This window comes from Oncorhynchus mykiss, chromosome 3, assembly GCF_013265735.2.
Source record: "Oncorhynchus mykiss isolate Arlee chromosome 3, USDA_OmykA_1.1, whole genome shotgun sequence".
Taxonomy (NCBI): Eukaryota; Metazoa; Chordata; class Actinopteri; order Salmoniformes; family Salmonidae; genus Oncorhynchus; species Oncorhynchus mykiss.
In genome coordinates this window covers 25,274,318-25,291,405 of record NC_048567.1, presented here as the reverse complement: position 1 = coordinate 25,291,405, position 17,088 = coordinate 25,274,318, and the positions used below count along the sequence as shown (strand labels likewise).

Below are 17,088 nucleotides of genomic sequence, written 5' to 3'. Positions count from 1 at the left end.
ACCAGAGCATGGCATTTTGGTAAATTAAGCAACACTCAAAACAGTGGCACGCAATATTTTAACTGAAAAGGTAATGCCATAAGTCCTCATGGTGGATAACAGCATGTGGTTGGATAAAATGCCAGTGTAATCCTGGTGTGGTTAAGCAGGTGCTGAGAGACAGTACATAAGAAAAAAAATAGCAGTAAGCCTGACATTCCAATTTTCTCAAGGGAAGTTGGTACATGGGGGATAGACAGTCTTCCAGTGGTGTGTATTTGTGGGTGCGAAGGGTAGCCAGACTTCCCCCCAAAAATTACCAAGAAAGAAAACATTGCAAATCATTTAGAATCTTTCATCTCTGTGTTTCATAATTTTCCTTCAAATCACAGGAGGCTGAATGTATCTCACTTGAGAAAGCATTTGAGCGAGCGAAACAGCACCTCTCTGTCTCTGTAGGCCATCTATCTGATGCGGTCTTGACTGAAAGCGTATGACATTGTTGCAGCCCGTAGCATTGAATGCAAGGGAAGCCAGCAAGTATTTGGCCTCTCTTGATTAAAAAAATAGTATAAAATAATAGCCAATCAGTTTGAGCTCAACTGCCAATGGTCCTGGCACCCCCCCCCCCCCCCCAAAAAAAAAAAAAAGATTTTAAAAAATGTCAATGGAAGCCAGTTTGGGTTTGGCGTCACTCCTATCAAATCGCATTGAGAGCAAACGTCAGACAGAAACAACTTGAATTGTTGCATCTCGATGTGTTGTCCTCCGGTGGCAAACTAGCTAAAATTGTCCCTTTCCTAAATTAGCATTGGAAATAGGCATTTGGACTTCTGGTATTTTATTAGGATCTCAATTAGCTGTTGCAAAAGCAGCAGCTACAGTTCCTGGGGTCCACACAAAACATAATACAGAATGACATGAGACAAGAACAAAACTACATAAAAAAAATGTTTAAAGGCACACGTAGCCTACATATCAATGCATACAAACTATCTAGGTCAAATAGGGGAGAGGCGTTGTGCCGCGAGGTGTTGCTTTATCTGTGTTTTGAAACCAGGTTTGCCGTTTATTTGAGCAATATGAGATGGAAGGAAGTTCTGTGCAATACTGTACGTATTCTTGAATTTGTTCTGGATTTTGGGACTACGATAAAAACCCTGGTGGAATGTCTGGTGTGTGTGTCAGAGCTGTGTGTAAATTGAATAGGCAAACAATTTGGGATTTTCAACACATAAAAAGAAGAAATGATGCAGTCAGTCTCTCCTCAACTCTCAGCCAATAGACACTGGCATGCATAGTATTTATATCAGCCCTCTGATTACAATTAAAACGTGCCGCTCTGTTCTGGGCCAGCTGCAGCTTAACTAGGTCTTTCCTTGCAGCACTGGACCACACGACTGGACAATAATCAAGATTAGACTAAACTAGAGCCTACAGAACTTGCTTTTTGGAGTGTGGCGTCAAAAAAGCAGAGCATCCCTTTATTACAGCCAGACCTCTCCCCATCTTTACAACCATCGCATCTATATGTTTTGACCATGACAGTTTACAATCTAAGGTAACACCAAGTAATTTAGTCTCCTCAACTTGTTCAACAGCCACACCAGTTTTTTTTCCATCATTCCTTATATCATTGATCTTGGCTTCATAATAAAGTTTCTTATTTTTGTTAAGTTTAGTCCCATCATTTCTCAATTTGCAGTAAGTAAGCCAGTCAGATGTACAGCCAGACTTATTAGCCCCTCCTTTTGCCCCATCTCTTTCAACTCCTCATCAATTCATGGGCCCTTAACAGTTCTAACAGTCAGTTTAACAGATGCATGTTCATCAATAATTGGAAGAAGCAAATTCATAAATTCATAAAGTGCAGCGTCTGGGTGCTCCTCCTTAATCACATCAGACCAACAAATATTTTTATCATCCACATAAGAATCACAGCAAAATCTTTTGTATGATCTCTAATACACTATTTTAGGCCCAGCTGTTGGAACTTTGTCTTTCCTGGATATAGCCACTATATTGTGATCACTGCATCCAATGGGTACGGATACAGCTTTAGAACAAAGTTCTACCGCAATAGTAAAAATGTGATCGATACATGTGGATGATCTTGTTCTTGTAATGTTTGTAAACACCCTGGTAGGTTGATTAATAACCTGAACCAGAGATTACAGGCACTGGTTACAGTAAGAAGCCTCCTCTTGAGCGGACAGCTTGATGAAAACCAGTCAATATTCAGGTCCCCAAGAAAGTAGACCTCTCTGTTTACAGCACATACACTATCAAACATTTCCCACATATTATTTAGATACTGACTGTTAGCACTTGGTAGCCTATAGCAACACCTCAAAAGAAGGCTTTAGATGTACAAAGTGAACCTGCAACCACAACACGTCAATAACACTTGACATGATCTTCTCTAAGCATTACAGGGATAAGGCTCTGAATATATACAGCAACTCTTACCCCATACGCATTTCTGTCTCTTCTAGAAATGTTATATCCTTGTATTGCTACTGAAGTTTCATCAAATGAATTATCGAAGTGAGTCTCAGAAATGGCTAATATATGAATGTTATCTGATGTTAGCAAGTTACTGAGTTCATGAACCTTATTTCTAAGACTACATATATTAATAATGGGCTATTTTCAGCCCTTTCCTGGGTAGCTTATCAGAGATAGACATAACATTGAAAAGAGCAGACAAAGCAAGAGGAAAAAAATATACAGTTGAAGTCAGAAGTTTACATACACTAAGATTGGAGTCATTAAAACTTGTTTTTCAACCACTCCACAAATTTCTTGTTAACAAACCATAGTTTTGGCAAGTCAGTTAGGACTTGAATGACAAGTAATTTTTCCAACAATTGTTTACAGACAGATTATTTCACTTATAATTCACTGTATCACAATTCCAGTGGGTCAGAAGTTTACATACACCGAGTTGACTGTGCCTTTAAACAGCTTGGAAAATTCCGGAAAATTATGTTATGGCTTTAGAAGCTTCCGATAGGCTAATTGACATCATTTGAGTCAATTAGAGGTGTACCTGTGGATGCATTTCAAGGCCTACCTTCAAACTCAGTGCCTGTTTGCTTGACATCATGGTAAAAGAAATCAGCCAAGACCAAAAAAAAAAAAAAAAGAGCTCCACAAGTCTGGTTTATCCTTGGGAGCAATTTCCCAATGCCTCAGGGTACCATGTTCATCTAAACAAATAATAGTACGCAAGTATAAACACCATGGGACGACGCAGCCGTCATACCGCTCAGGAAGGAGATGCGTTCTGTCTCCTAAAGATGAACTGTTTGGCCATAATGACCATTATGTTTGGAGGAAAAAGGAGGCTTGCAAGCTGAAGAACACCCACCCCAACCGTGAAGCACGGGGGTGGCAGCATCATGTTGTGGGGGTGCTTTGCTGCAGGCGGGACTGGTGCACTTCACAAAATAGACGGCATCATGCGGGTGGAAAATTATGTGAATATATTGAAATCAACATCTCAAGACATCAGTCAGGAAGTTAAAAGCTTGGTCACAAATGGGTCTTCCAAGGTGTACAATGACCCCAAGTATACATCCAAAGTTGTGGCAACATGGCTTCAGGACAAAAGTCAAGGTATTGGAGTGGCCATCACAAAGAACTGACCTCAAACCTATAGAAAATTTGTGGGCAGAACTGCGTGTGTGAGCAAGGAGGCCTACAAACCTGACTCAGTTACACCAGCTCTGTCAGAAGGAATGGGCCAAAATTCACCCAACTTGTTGTGGGAAGCTTGTGGAAGGCTACCCAAAACGTTTGTCCCAAGTTAAACAATTTAAAAGGCAACGCTACCAAATACTAATTGAGTGTATGTAAACTTCTGACCCACTGGGAATGTGATGAAAGAACTCAAATCTGAAATACAGCCCAACACCGTGCAGGATGTTTTTCATTTGCCAGAGAACACAAAGATTGGCAAATTCGCCACTGGCGCCCTGTGTCCTTCACAGATGAAAGCCGGTTCACACTGAGCACGTGACAAGAGTCTGGAGACGCCGTGGAGAACGTTCTGCTGCCTGCAACATCCTCCAGCATGACCGGTTTGGCGGTGGGTCAGTCATGGTGTGGGGTGGCATTTCTTTGGGGGCCGCACAGCCCTCCATGTGCTCGCCAGAGGTAGCCTGACTGCCATTAGGTACCGAGATGAGATCCTCAGACTTCTTGTGAGACCATATGCTGGTGCGGTTGGCCCTGGGTTCCTCCTAATGCAAGACCTCATGTGGCTGGAGTGTGTCAGCAGTTCCTGCAAGAGGAAGGCATTGATGCTATGGACTGGCCCGCCCGTTCCCCAGACCTGAATCCAATTGAGCACATCTGGGACATCATGTCTCGCTCCATCCACCAACGCCACATTGCACCACAGACTGTCCAGGAGTTGGCGGATGCTTTAGTCCAGGTCTGGGAGGAGATCCCTCAGGAGACCATCCGCCACCTCATCAGGAGCATGCCCAGGCGTTGTAGGGAGGTCATACAGGCACGTGGAGGCCACACACACACAGACTCATTTTGACTTGTTTTAAGGACATTAAATCAAAGTTGGATCAGCCTGTAGTGTGGTTTTAATTTTGAGTGTGACTCCAAATCCAGACCTCCATGGGTTGATACATTTGATTTCCATTGATAATGTGTGATTTTGTTGTCAGCACATTCAACTATGTAAAGAAAAAAGTATTTAATAAGAATATTTTTCATTCATTCAGATCTAGGATGTGTTATTTTAGTGTTCCCTTTATTTTTTTGAGCAGTGTACATCCACAGGTACACCTCCAATTAACTCAAATGATGTCAATTAGCCTATCAGAAGCTTCTAACGCCATAAAATTTGAGTAAATTACATTCCAAGCTGTTTAAAGGCACAGTCAACTTAGCATATGTAAACTTCTGACCCACTGGATACAGTGAATTATAAGTGAAATAATCTGTCTGTAAACAATTGCTGAAAAATGACTTGTGTCATGCACAAAGTAGATGTCCTAACCGACTTGCCAAAACAATAGTTTGTTGACAAGAAATTTGTGGAGTGGTTGAAAAACACATTTTAATGACTCCAACCTAAGTGTATGTAAACTTCCAACTTCAACTGTAGGTTGTAATATTGCTTTTTATCTGGCTTCCCCAGTGATTATACACACGCACCACTACTGCGGTCTCCCCTAAAAACGTACTACTGCTCCTCTGATGAAAAACAGACCTATGACCAAGTAGCTTGGCATGAAAATGGGTTGGCCTTCAAACTTTCTATTTACCAACACATATTTTCCAGCTTTTCACTGACAGCATACTAGGCCTAGCTTCTTTCATTTTAACAGAGGCAAAATATTGCCGCAGTGCTTAGTTCCTAACATTCTTGCAGCCATTGATATAGCATGGTGAAATATTAATTACAAAAAATAAGATGCACAGTGCATGTGTGACAATTATGTATGCCTACCTGCATCCGATGGCCGATTACTGAAATAGCAATCATAATATAGCCTTCCCAATGATAAGTAATTATAGGATTAATGACGCATTGCTCCCGCAATCCATTTGCTCCATGTTCACTTCATAGCTTTTAGGGCTGACCCCATTAAGTCGACTGGTCCAATGTTTGGCCGATAGGCTGTTGGTCGACCAATATTTATTTTTAGTCAAGCAGTGGAAAATATTTTTTTTAAATATGTATGGTACACGAGACACCAGTCTGATTCACGCCTGTCTGAGTAGACTAATCCATTGCAGAGGCCGCAGGGATGGCACACCAGTAGTACATTTACCATTAATTCCCACTATTTTGAATCTACAATGTTTGTTTGGTTAAGGTCATTTCTGTTAATGCATTCAATATATTATTACTACAGTCTCACCATCGTCCTTGTAGGAGTGGACACATTGTTTGCAGAGCACACAACCTAGGCTACACTGATTTATTTAATTCCATTTACAAGTTGTCAATTTATTCATTGTCTTTTGTTTGTACTGTAGCGTTCCTGTCAATCTTGACTACGGACACACACCTGATTATACATAGAAGTAAGCCTATAGGCTACCTGGCCTGCACACAAATGCAGGCCTATAAAATGTGCCCCTTTGGGGATCTAATACTATTTCTCAAAGTAATTGTTTCTTCTCCTCAAAACAGCAAGTAAACAAAGTCTGTTTTTACATCCATTGAGAATGACAATAGTTCCTCAATGTAGCTTATTTGAAAATTCTTTCCAGCTCTATCCCTTTAGATAAACACTCAGAAAGGGGGGAAAAAAATGTCATGCCCTGATCCTGTGGAAATATCAAAGTAGGCCTACCTGATTACTTCTTATCCCGTAAATATCCTACAGCTATGTCTCTCTCCGGAGCTCACTGGCACAGGAAACTGAGGGCCCAGTTAATAGTTGACAATGTTTCAAGTTCCTTGCAGACAGGCCATGCTTAGCCAAGGACAGGATATTTATTTTTAATCAGGATAATATCTACCTGCGGACTGCAATGTTTATTTGTTGGCTTTATGTACGCCATTTTTACATATCGGCAATAGAAGTTAAAAGTTTTCAAATGTAATCTTCATTCAAGTAGACTTTTGATTAACCAGATGACATTGATTAAGATATGAAGACTATTATAAATTTAAAATAAAACTGTTCCACGAAAATGTGCATTTGAAAATCAGAACTGGCATGCAGATCAGTAGAAATAGAATGATAACTTTGCACTCCAAATGAAAAAAGGTTGCCGACAGCTGGTGTAGCCCATTACCGGCAACTTCAAGAGTATAGAAACTTGCCATAATCTGCAAAGGCCAGCAGCAGCGGGAGGAAAAGGGTCAGAACAGGTTATTATTATTCTGGTTAGGCTATATTAAACTCTGGCTCCATCTTTAGTAAATTTGTGTGTCTTCATTTAAAAAATTACAGTGCTTAAAGCATCAGACAAACGCAGTAGCCTACATATAGTTGATTTTATTCAAACATAGGGTGTGTCTATATATATGGAAAGAACAGACGATTCTCGGTCGACCAAGATTTTTTTGTAGTCGGGGACAGCCCTAATAACTTTGCACATTTTAAATCATGAGCCAGTCTGTTGCTAATTGATTTAATTTGAATAGTAGCTAGGGATGGGCACGGTTATTCAAATATCTGAAACGGTTAGTATTTGAATACTTGTGTATTTTTTTAGGCCTAATTTAATTAGGAATGAAAATACCTTGTCTTAAGTAAATTATCCATGTGACATTGTTACATACAAGGATGACATTTGAAATTCCTAAATGTAATAAAACACAATTTTAAATGTACTTTATGACCTGTGTCCCATAATTAAAAAAATATATATTTTAAAAAGACATGCATACTGGTAGCTAGCGATGCCGGTATCCTACACACATTTCACAAGTAGCTTTTAGATTTTGTCAGCCTATCAAAACTGCTCTACAGTCCAAGGTTCCATGTGTAGCAAGGGAAGTGAGAGATCTCTATAATCAATGCAAAATGGAATAAAAATTACAGAATTAAACGTTAGCTAAATGAGAATGAGTGAGCTACAAACAACCAACAGGTATGCTGTTTAATCTGAATTATGATGAAGGACAGGGGAGCGCAGCATATTGTAGCCTCATTTACCTAGATAGCTAGCTGGCTAACTTAGCTTGCTGAGAAATCTTCTCTACATTGATTTGATGCAGTCAAATTGAGCAATATGGCCAAAATAACATAGCACGGTATTTAAAATGTAAAAAATTGGACGGTATGACGATATTTTATGTTTTTGAATAATATGTATTATTTTGTGTATGTCCATCATCCATTTCGTATGATATGTTACAAATTTGTTGTGGCTAACGTTAGTTAAGTGGCTAGGGGCTAGATTTAGGGGTCAAGGTTAGGGCTAGGAGTTAGGTTAGGGTTAGCTAAAATGGTTAAGGTTAGGGAAAGGATTAGATAACATGCTAAGAAGTAACAACGCTGTTAATTAGCAAAAATTGTCCTTGAGATTCACACACAACCTTTGGGTTGCTAGATGTTAGGGGTCAAGGTTAGGAGTTAGGTTAGGGTTAGCTAAGAGTGTTAAGGTTAGAAGGAGGGTTCACTAACATGCTAAGTAGTTGCAAAGTAGCTAAAAAAAGTAGTTGCAAAATAGCACATTTAGCTAAAATGCTAAACATGTCCATGATGAGATTCGAAAACACAACCTTTGCGTTGCAAGACGTTATACACCCACCCCGACCATGCAAACCCTCCTTTTGTTTTTGCCTCAAGTAATCTTCCATCTTATGTAACCATAGCAAACACAACATATCATTCCAATTTCAGTGTCCAGGATGGATTTGCGCTTACCATGTTATATCTAGTCTATGAGACCAGTGACATTTCACATTCAACAGGGTTTGGTTAGCGCTAGGGTCCAAGAAAGATCAGGCATCATAAACTGGTGTAGGCTGGTGTCATGTAAACTACTCAATATCGACAAATAACCCCAATCTTGAGAAATGGGAAGGAAAAAAATTGCTGCAAGGGATTCCTAAGCTAACTAAGTATAAGTATAAGGCTCCCCTTGAAATATGGAGTATCTGAATTGAAAGAGAACATATTGTTTCTCCTGTTCTGCCTGGACCAGAAGAGAAGATTGATTTATTTGCAGTGGACAGCTGGACAAATCCTAGGCCTACATTTTGCTTGGATGATCACTAAATCAGGGACATGCTCTGAGCTGTGGTTTTGGCAACAAGATACAGAAGATAACTGATAGCCATCAAACAATGAAGGTACCATGTTAAGGGAACTCTGTGAAAAAATGATTTAGCCACAGGTTCATTCAAAAATCTGTCATTTCCAGTGGTTGGTCAAAACTGAACAGAATTTTAAAAACTGTTAGACCAAAGCTACATTATCATTCACATAATGTGTAGGCCATCATTGTAAATAAGAATTTGTTCTTAATGGACTTGACTAGTTAAATCAATATAAATCTGGATTTTTACACCTCAAGCAGTATGATACAGTAGTTTTAATTGTGCGCGTCTACTTATGATTATATTTTGAGCACATACAGTGACCTGACCCAAGCTAGGTCTATCTCACACTCAGCAATACCACAATTTTGGAAGCCAAGTTTCAGCCCACTGTGTGTGTGTGTGTGTGTTAATTTGAGAAAGTGGTATTTTAAGTCCCAAACACAAGTTGTTTTTTTGGGTTATCTGTACTTCACTTTTTATATTCTTGAAGTCTTTTTACTTCACTACATTCCTAAAGAAAATAATGTACTTTTTACTCCATACATGTCTCCCGACACCCAAGAGTAAATTGAATGGCTAGCAGTACAGGAAAATTGTCAAATTCATGCACTTATCAAGATAACATCCCTGGTCATCTCCCCATTGCCTCTGATCTGGCAGACTCAGTGTTGGAGTGTGCCCCTGGCTATCCTTAAATAATTGTAAAAACATAAATTAAAATACAAATACAAATTTAAAACCCAATTGTGCCGTCTGGTTTTCTTAATATAGGGAATTTGAAATTACTTACTAGGTATATTTCAGCAATTACGTTTACTTTTGATACAAGTATATTTCAAACCAAATACTTTTAGACTTTTACTCAAGCAGTATTTTCATTGGGGGACTTTCACTTGAGTAGTTTTCTTTAGAGATATCTTTACTTTTACTCAAGTATGACAATTGGGTATTCTTCCACCACTGCCGACCACATCCTCTCATCACTGCAGAAAAACTATTCTGCTTTAGTAGGTAAATAGCGTATTATATTACTCAGGGGTTGGAACCATTTTCAAAGAACATGAAAAAAAGAAACTATTTTAAGGAATGGAAAACAAAAGTGATATCTAGTGTTCGAGAACAGAACCATTATTTTCAAATCTTAAGAACAAGTTGTTTTTCTTTGTTCCAGAAATATTACACATTTCTGGTGCATCATTCTGTAATAATTCATGTAAAAACCAAAACGCATTCCAATCCACTTCATGTCAAGCCCCCTCCATCCCCACATCACAGGAGGCATAATAATGTCCGGAACGAAGCAAATGGAATATCAAAACACATGGAAACCATCCGTTTGATGTATTTGATACCATTCCACTCCAGCCATTACCACAAGCCTGCACTTATCTGACCAATCAAACATGCAAACAAATATCTTACCCGTTCCACAGAAAGCTGCTCTCTCTGAAAATTGGTGGAGTAAATGTAAAAACCATGTTGATTTCAAAGGTTAAAAAATTAAGGAAAACTTTCAACGTGTGCCAATTAGGATTTGCGCTCCATAATACAGTTGAAAATCAGTGTTCCTGTTATGAGTGTGGACAGAAAGTGAAAGTGCCTGTCTTCTCATTGGAAGTGCTTAGATCTTTCATATAAATTCAATATTGAAGGCTGTGCACAATTAATTATACAGTGAACAAAAAATAAACACAACATGTAAAGTTTTGGTTCCATGTTTCATGAGCTGAAAAGATCCCAAAAATGTTCTATACACACAAAAATATTATTTAGCTCAAATTGTGCACAAATGTATTTACATCCCTGTTAGTGAGCATTTCTCCTTTGCCAAGATAATCAATTCACCTGACAGGTGTGGCATATCAAGAAGCTGATTAAACAGCATGATCATTACACAGAAATACAGTGACGAGATCCTGAGGCCCATTGTCGTGCCATTCATTCGCCGCCATCATCTCATGTTTCAGCATGATAATGCACAGCCCCATGTTGCAAGGATCTGTACAGAATTCCTGGAAGCTGAAAATGTCCCAGTTCTTCCATGGCCTATATACTCACCAGACATGTCACCCATTGAGCATTTTTGGGATGCACTGGATTGCCGTGTAGGACAGCGTGTTCCAGTTCCAGCCAATATCCAGCAACTTCGCACAGCCATTGATGAGTGGGACAACATTCCACAGGCCACAAATCAACACCCTGATCAACTCTATGCGAAGGAGATGTGTCACGCTGCATGAGGCAAATGGTGGTCACACCAGATACTGACTGGTTTTCTGATCCACACCACAAGGTGGGAGTGGAGAGGTAATATGGCAGCACAGGTCTAAGACCTCCAGCAGAACCCACTGCTACTAATGGGAGCTGTCCATTTTAGCTCTGGTCTGACAGGGCCAGCATGATTAGCCTGGAAATTTGCCCAACGCTGATTTGCATATGGACCAGTGTTGTATTATACCAACTTGTCAAGGCTTGCAGAGAAGGCTGTTATTGTGTAGTCCCTTATTGCGTTTGGGACATTGGTGGTAAGCCACGTCATAATCTTCGACTACCTTCGGACCAGTCAGTACTAACACGACCTGTGCATTAAGCTTTGTTCAATAGCAATGAGAGGTTTGTCGACACAGAAGGTTTCCCAAATGTGGTCATCCTACAAAAATGTTTTGGGGGGGGGGGGGGGGGGGGGGTAAATACAGAATTATCTGTTCTCCAATACCTTTCGATAGACATAATTGAACTATTAATTTGTAGTTTTTTTTTAAACCTTGAGTCACAGGAGTGGACATCAGATTAAATAAATAGTTATTCACAGCTGGGAAGTGAGACAGGTCCTTGTGTGGTGAGAGATTACTTGGAACTTTACGAGGCAGAAATGTCAATGTTACCTTCAATCTCCAGGCAGAGAGAGAGAGTCAAAGTTCAACACTTTCAATGTGCCAAAAAAGTGCTGCCCACAAAACCTGGCTTGAAAAAGAGCTTAACTGGAAATAACCATGATCATTGCAGGCAAATTAACAATACCACAATGAAAAGGCTCACAATGAATAACATAGTTGATTGAGATTTTGGACAATAACAAGTACGAGCCTCATCTACAGTGTGTCCAGAAATTAGCTGATCAAAAGATATTGATGCAACTTCAGTCACAGTGGGGACTATCCATTCATAAGGCTACACAGTTTACTTGCAGATATGATAAGAAGGCTAGAGCAGGGACGAGCAACTCCAGTCCTAAGTGGTTGTCTCACCTTTCCCCCCAATCCCTAGCAAACACATCTGATTAAACTAATTGCAGTCGAAACTAAAAGATCATTCATTGATTACTGTGGAGACTGTTAAACAGCCACCACTAACAGAGTGGCTGCTGCCAACATACTGACTCAACTCCAGCCACTTTAATAATGGAAAAATTGATGTAAAAAATGTATCACTAGCCACTTTAAACAATGCTACCTTATATAATGTTACTTACCCTACATTATTCATCTCATATGCATACGTATATACTGTACTCTATATCATCGACTGTATCCTTATGTAATACATGTATCACTAGCCACTTTAAACTATGCCACTTTGTTTACATACTCATCTCATTTGTACATACTGTACTCGATACCATCTACTGTATCTTGCCTATGCTGCTCTGTACCATCACTCATTCATATATCCTTATGTACATATTCTTTATCCCCTTACACTGTGTACAAGACAGTAGTTTTGGAATTGTTAGTTAGATTACTTGTTATTACTGCATTGTCGGAACTAGAAGCACAAGCATTTCGCTACACTCGCATTAACATCTGCTAACCATGTGTATGTGACAAATAAAAAATTTGATTTGATTTATTAGAGTCAGTTGTGTTAGCTGGGGCAAAAATGTGACACCAATCAAGCCACAAAGCACTGGAGTTGCCCATCCCTGGGCTAGAGTGTAAGCCATAAGCAGCTTAAAATCAAAAGATGCAAAGAAATAAGGGATAGACCTACATAAGCTGTTTCCATTAACTTGTCCAGTGATTTTATTGTTGACATTTAGAAAGTTTGCATAGAAATTGCAACAACTGCCTTTGTTTCTACTTGTGACAAAAACAGCAGGCCGTAATGATGTCACCCCCCTGCCTCCAAAAAAAGTAAACTTTCGCAAAAAAACGCGTGCCGAATAAAAAAATTCAAGTGGTTGAACTGTTTCTAAAATCCATTTTGGGAAATTGTGCATTAATAAAACGTGACAGTCTGTATGCCTTCCCACCTACAAAGGCCAGCATGGATAGAATGCAAGAATTTACTCATATTTGCCATATTCTAATAATTCTCATGTGCCAACGTATCGCCATGGTCTGTGCCATTGTGCAGCTTGCACTCCTGTAGAGCTGAAATAATTGGGTTGTGAAACTTGCATCCAGCCAACCAGAAAAGCAAGGCGAAACAATTCAGGCATTCTTGAAAGTCAAGACAATCCTTGTTCTGCAAAGAAACATTTTTATTTTTGCAAGCAGTAGACATTTAGAATTAAAAATGTGTAGTGGAGCTTTATAGTTATGCGTGACATGTGCCCAGAGTACCTTGAATTATTTGGCAATAATTTATTCTGAAAAACTGTTTCCATCATAATTCCTCACAAGAAAGAAAGTTTGACAAAAGACAAATCCACACATTGAACGGATAGAAAATGTTGTTTATCTTCAGAACATTTCTTCAATAGCTGCTGTTTCTATTACACGTTGCAATGTGTTTTTGTTGCAACATTGCTTTTATTGAATAAACTTGGGTCAATGGAAACCTGCCTAATGAGCAGCAATAAGCTAAATACAAAAATGCTGTGAGTTTAGCAATGTGATAGCCTCAGGCTGCAAGACCTAGGCTACACTTGAATGCAATTTGTAGGCCTTATTTAGGGATTTGTAGCCTTCACTTTCAGGGAAAACAAGCCAAACGAACAACCTTGCAACACAGTCAATATGAGGAAATAGGTGAATGCATAATTTCCTTCATGAGGCCATCTGTTGTCTAATATAGAGGCCAACTGACAACACTGTTGTAATGAAGACAACGGAATACAAAGCTGAGAAGTCTTAATGAGGAAAATCCTTGTCTCGTGATGAACTGCTTACAAAACCAATGTGTTCAGACAACAATGGCACCAATTTAATTTGGAAACTGTTCTTAACCACAGGAATTAGTCCCGACTTTCCCAAATGTGGAATGGCAACATATGGTAAACGTCAAGCACTCAAGATTGTTGTTTGAAAGATGTCGCAAACAGATCACTTTGGTCTCCAAATTCAGTTTATGCAAAGCATTCAAGCAATGTTTTCCAACAGAACGTATTTGTAAGAACGCCTGTAACCTAGACATTGTTGTCCCATACTAACTCCCTGTGTCTTCATATTAAGGTCTCATCTTCAATTTCATAAATGAGTTAGTGAGGACTTGGCCTAGGATATTTTTAAACAATAGTATTCAATCTGATAATGGAGGTGTATCCCCTCCTAGTAGTCGCCTATCCAGAATTCAGCTAAATATCACAGATATTTACCATGAGCTGACAACACAGAAGTTAGTTAATTTGCTCTGAATGATGAATTGACACTTGCGATGAAATTCAGACAAGACCTATACTTTAACCTGACTGTTTGCATTGTCACTGTGTGTGAACAGTGTTTTTTGGGATTGCAAGTGGTCGTATGGTCGAGGTTGCTGAACCAATGTGCATAACATGTACACTTCATGGAAGATCAAATCTAAGGATGCATCCACTATGCTAACCATCTAGCCAATCATGCATCCCTCTTCGCGTTTTCAAATCCGTATTACAAATATGATTTACCTTTATAATGCTGCTCCTGCGTGGTATTCCAGATTTGGAATCCAATCCGACAGAGGAGTTGTTGGCTGTTTCAAGCCCTGGGCTGTCAGGTAACGTTTCTGATCCAACCATGTTTGCCGGTATCCCACAGTCCCCATTGAAGACCGATACTTCGCACTGCGTCTTCCCGTCTGTTTTATCACTGGGCAAAGCCACCGAATCCCCAGTATTCGATGGAGATGAGCAGTCGTTCTCTCCAAACTCCGCCATAGGCACTCCACGCACACAGAAAGACCAAGCGTAGCTGTCAACCTGCAATGTAGGTGTTTCACTTGCAACGCTGTTGTATTTATCCAATGTCCTGGCTTGCTAGCTACCTCGTTATAACATCTGCACAAAAACGTTCCGTATCATCTTTCGGTCCATATTTGACTCGTACCTAATGTCGCGTGCTCCATGGATTGTGCTCTGTAAAACAAAACACATCATTAACAAGAGACACTGAATATCAATAGATTCAACGGTTCAATGCTAGACATTATCATCTGAAATTGCATGCACACAAGATGTCTAATAAATGTGACTTTGAATAGTAACTGACTAACGTTAGCTAATTACATGCAAACAGTGCAATTGCATTCAATGGAATTTTCAATTGGCAAAGCTGTCGGTATAACATTGCAAAATTATGTTTCATAATGGATGCATTAGCTAGCGTTAGCTACATCGTCTCATTTGAAATTGTCTGGTTAAGGCATTCGATAGTTAGCAGCCTAGCTAAGCTTCGTTAATCAACAAGTTAGCCATATTTACAATCGTCACGGATAGACGTGGCTGGTTTGTTAGCTGCCGTGTATATCTAGACTAGAGCTAATTTAGTTATCGCTAGTTAACGTAGTCAGACATCCGTACTCTGTCATGTTACGTGAACTGACAAATTAGCCCACATTTCATAAACTTGCCAATAGTTAGCTAACATTAACTAACCTGGCAAGCTAATACTAGAGCCAAATATGTTCTAACTAACCCTCTCGTATCTGTTCTACAGCCATCCATGGCAACATAATGTCGTGTTATCACACTTGCCTTGCTTGATAAAGTCTTGTAGAAAGAGAACAAAGTTCCATTCTGCTGTGCTATCCAGCTGCAACGACAAGACTACTGTTCAGTCCCTGCACCACCAGTTGCTGCATTAGCTAGCTTGCAATGTAGCTAGCTTGTTAACAAGTAGTCACCGACTAAACCCAACTGTCAATACATTTGCTATCTAAATCAAATGTATCTAGCGAGCTAACCGTTTAGAAAAATTCGAAAAGTGAACGAATTACTTGTAACGACAACGAACCTTCTTTCAATCAAACTTTGCTCATAGAAAAAGGTAATCGATCAATCCGGTTCTCTATAATTACACTAGATGACTGATAAGGGCACTGTTTTGATGCCACCGCCCCTACGTCCTGGCACGCACCCAACACAGTAAAAACAAAATCATTTTGGAAGCTATACAAATGCAATTATTCATGTCTAAACAATTTTTTCCCACGTGTATTCTATTACAGACACCTTCATACATACTTTAAATATATATTATGTGAGTTAAACATACTTTATATATATATATATATATATATTTTTTTTTTTATTTTTATTTTTTTTTTTAAATGTATTTAAAGTATTATTTTTGAAAGTATTAATGTTACTGTCCCCACTACAACAACAAATACTTATGCATGTAATTTTGTCCTTGACACGTTTAACTGAAATACTGTATAATTCCATTCATTCCTATGGCGGACTCCGTATTCTGGGGAGTGCCAATATGGTCGACCGGTATTTTCAAAGACCCTCATTGGCCAATACGTAGGATATACAATCCAGGGTTTATTTTTCGTGCATTCGGAAAGTATTGAGATCCTTTCCCTTTTTCCATATTTCGTAACGTTACAGCCTTATTTAAAAAATAAATTAAAACGTTTTTTAATTCCCTCATCAATCTACACACAGTACCCCATAATGACAAGATTAAAACATGTTTGTAGGAATGTGTGCAAATTTATTAAAAACAAAAAACAGAAATACCTTATTTATATAAGTATTCAGACCCTTTGCTATGAGACTCGAAATTGAGCTCAGGTGCATCCTGTTTCCTTTGATCATCCTTGAGATGTTTCTACAACTTGATTGGAGTCGATCTGTGGTAAATTCAATTGATTGGACATGATTTGGAAAGACACACAACTTTCTATATAAGGTCTCTCAATTGACAGTGCGTTTCAGAGCAAAAACCAAACCATGACGACAAAGGAATTGGCCCTAGAGCTCCGAGACAGGGTGGTGTCGATGCACGTATCTGGGGAAGGGTACCAAAAAATGTCTGCAGCATTGAAGGTCCCCAAGAATACAGTGGCCTCCATCAATCTGAAATGTAAGAAGTTTGGAACCAACAAGACTCTTCCTAGAGCTGGCCGCCCGGCCAAACTGAGAAGGGCCTAGGTCAGGGAGGTGAACAAGAACCCGATGGTCACTCTGGCAGAGCTCGAGAGTT

At 39.3% G+C, this 17,088-nt stretch overlaps 1 protein-coding gene across 4 annotated transcripts in view; it reads right to left on the bottom strand.

Moving 5' to 3' along the window:
* Positions 1-16,003, bottom strand: part of LOC110515430 (inactive phospholipase C-like protein 2) — a 60,421-nt gene extending 44,418 nt beyond the window's left edge. Inside the window, exons 1-4 of one of the 4 annotated variants that reach the window (XM_036973178.1) lie at positions 15,889-15,994; positions 15,630-15,687; positions 14,983-15,011; positions 14,565-14,855 (exon numbers count right to left, since the gene is read on the bottom strand). In XM_036973178.1, the coding sequence (XP_036829073.1) occupies positions 14,565-14,813 (249 nt within the window). In that variant the 5' untranslated portion in view covers positions 14,814-14,855; positions 14,983-15,011; positions 15,630-15,687; positions 15,889-15,994. The other 3 variants (XM_036973175.1, XM_021594340.2, XM_036973177.1) reach the window with 3 other exon arrangements.
* Between the last annotated feature and the right edge of the window lie 1,085 nt (positions 16,004-17,088).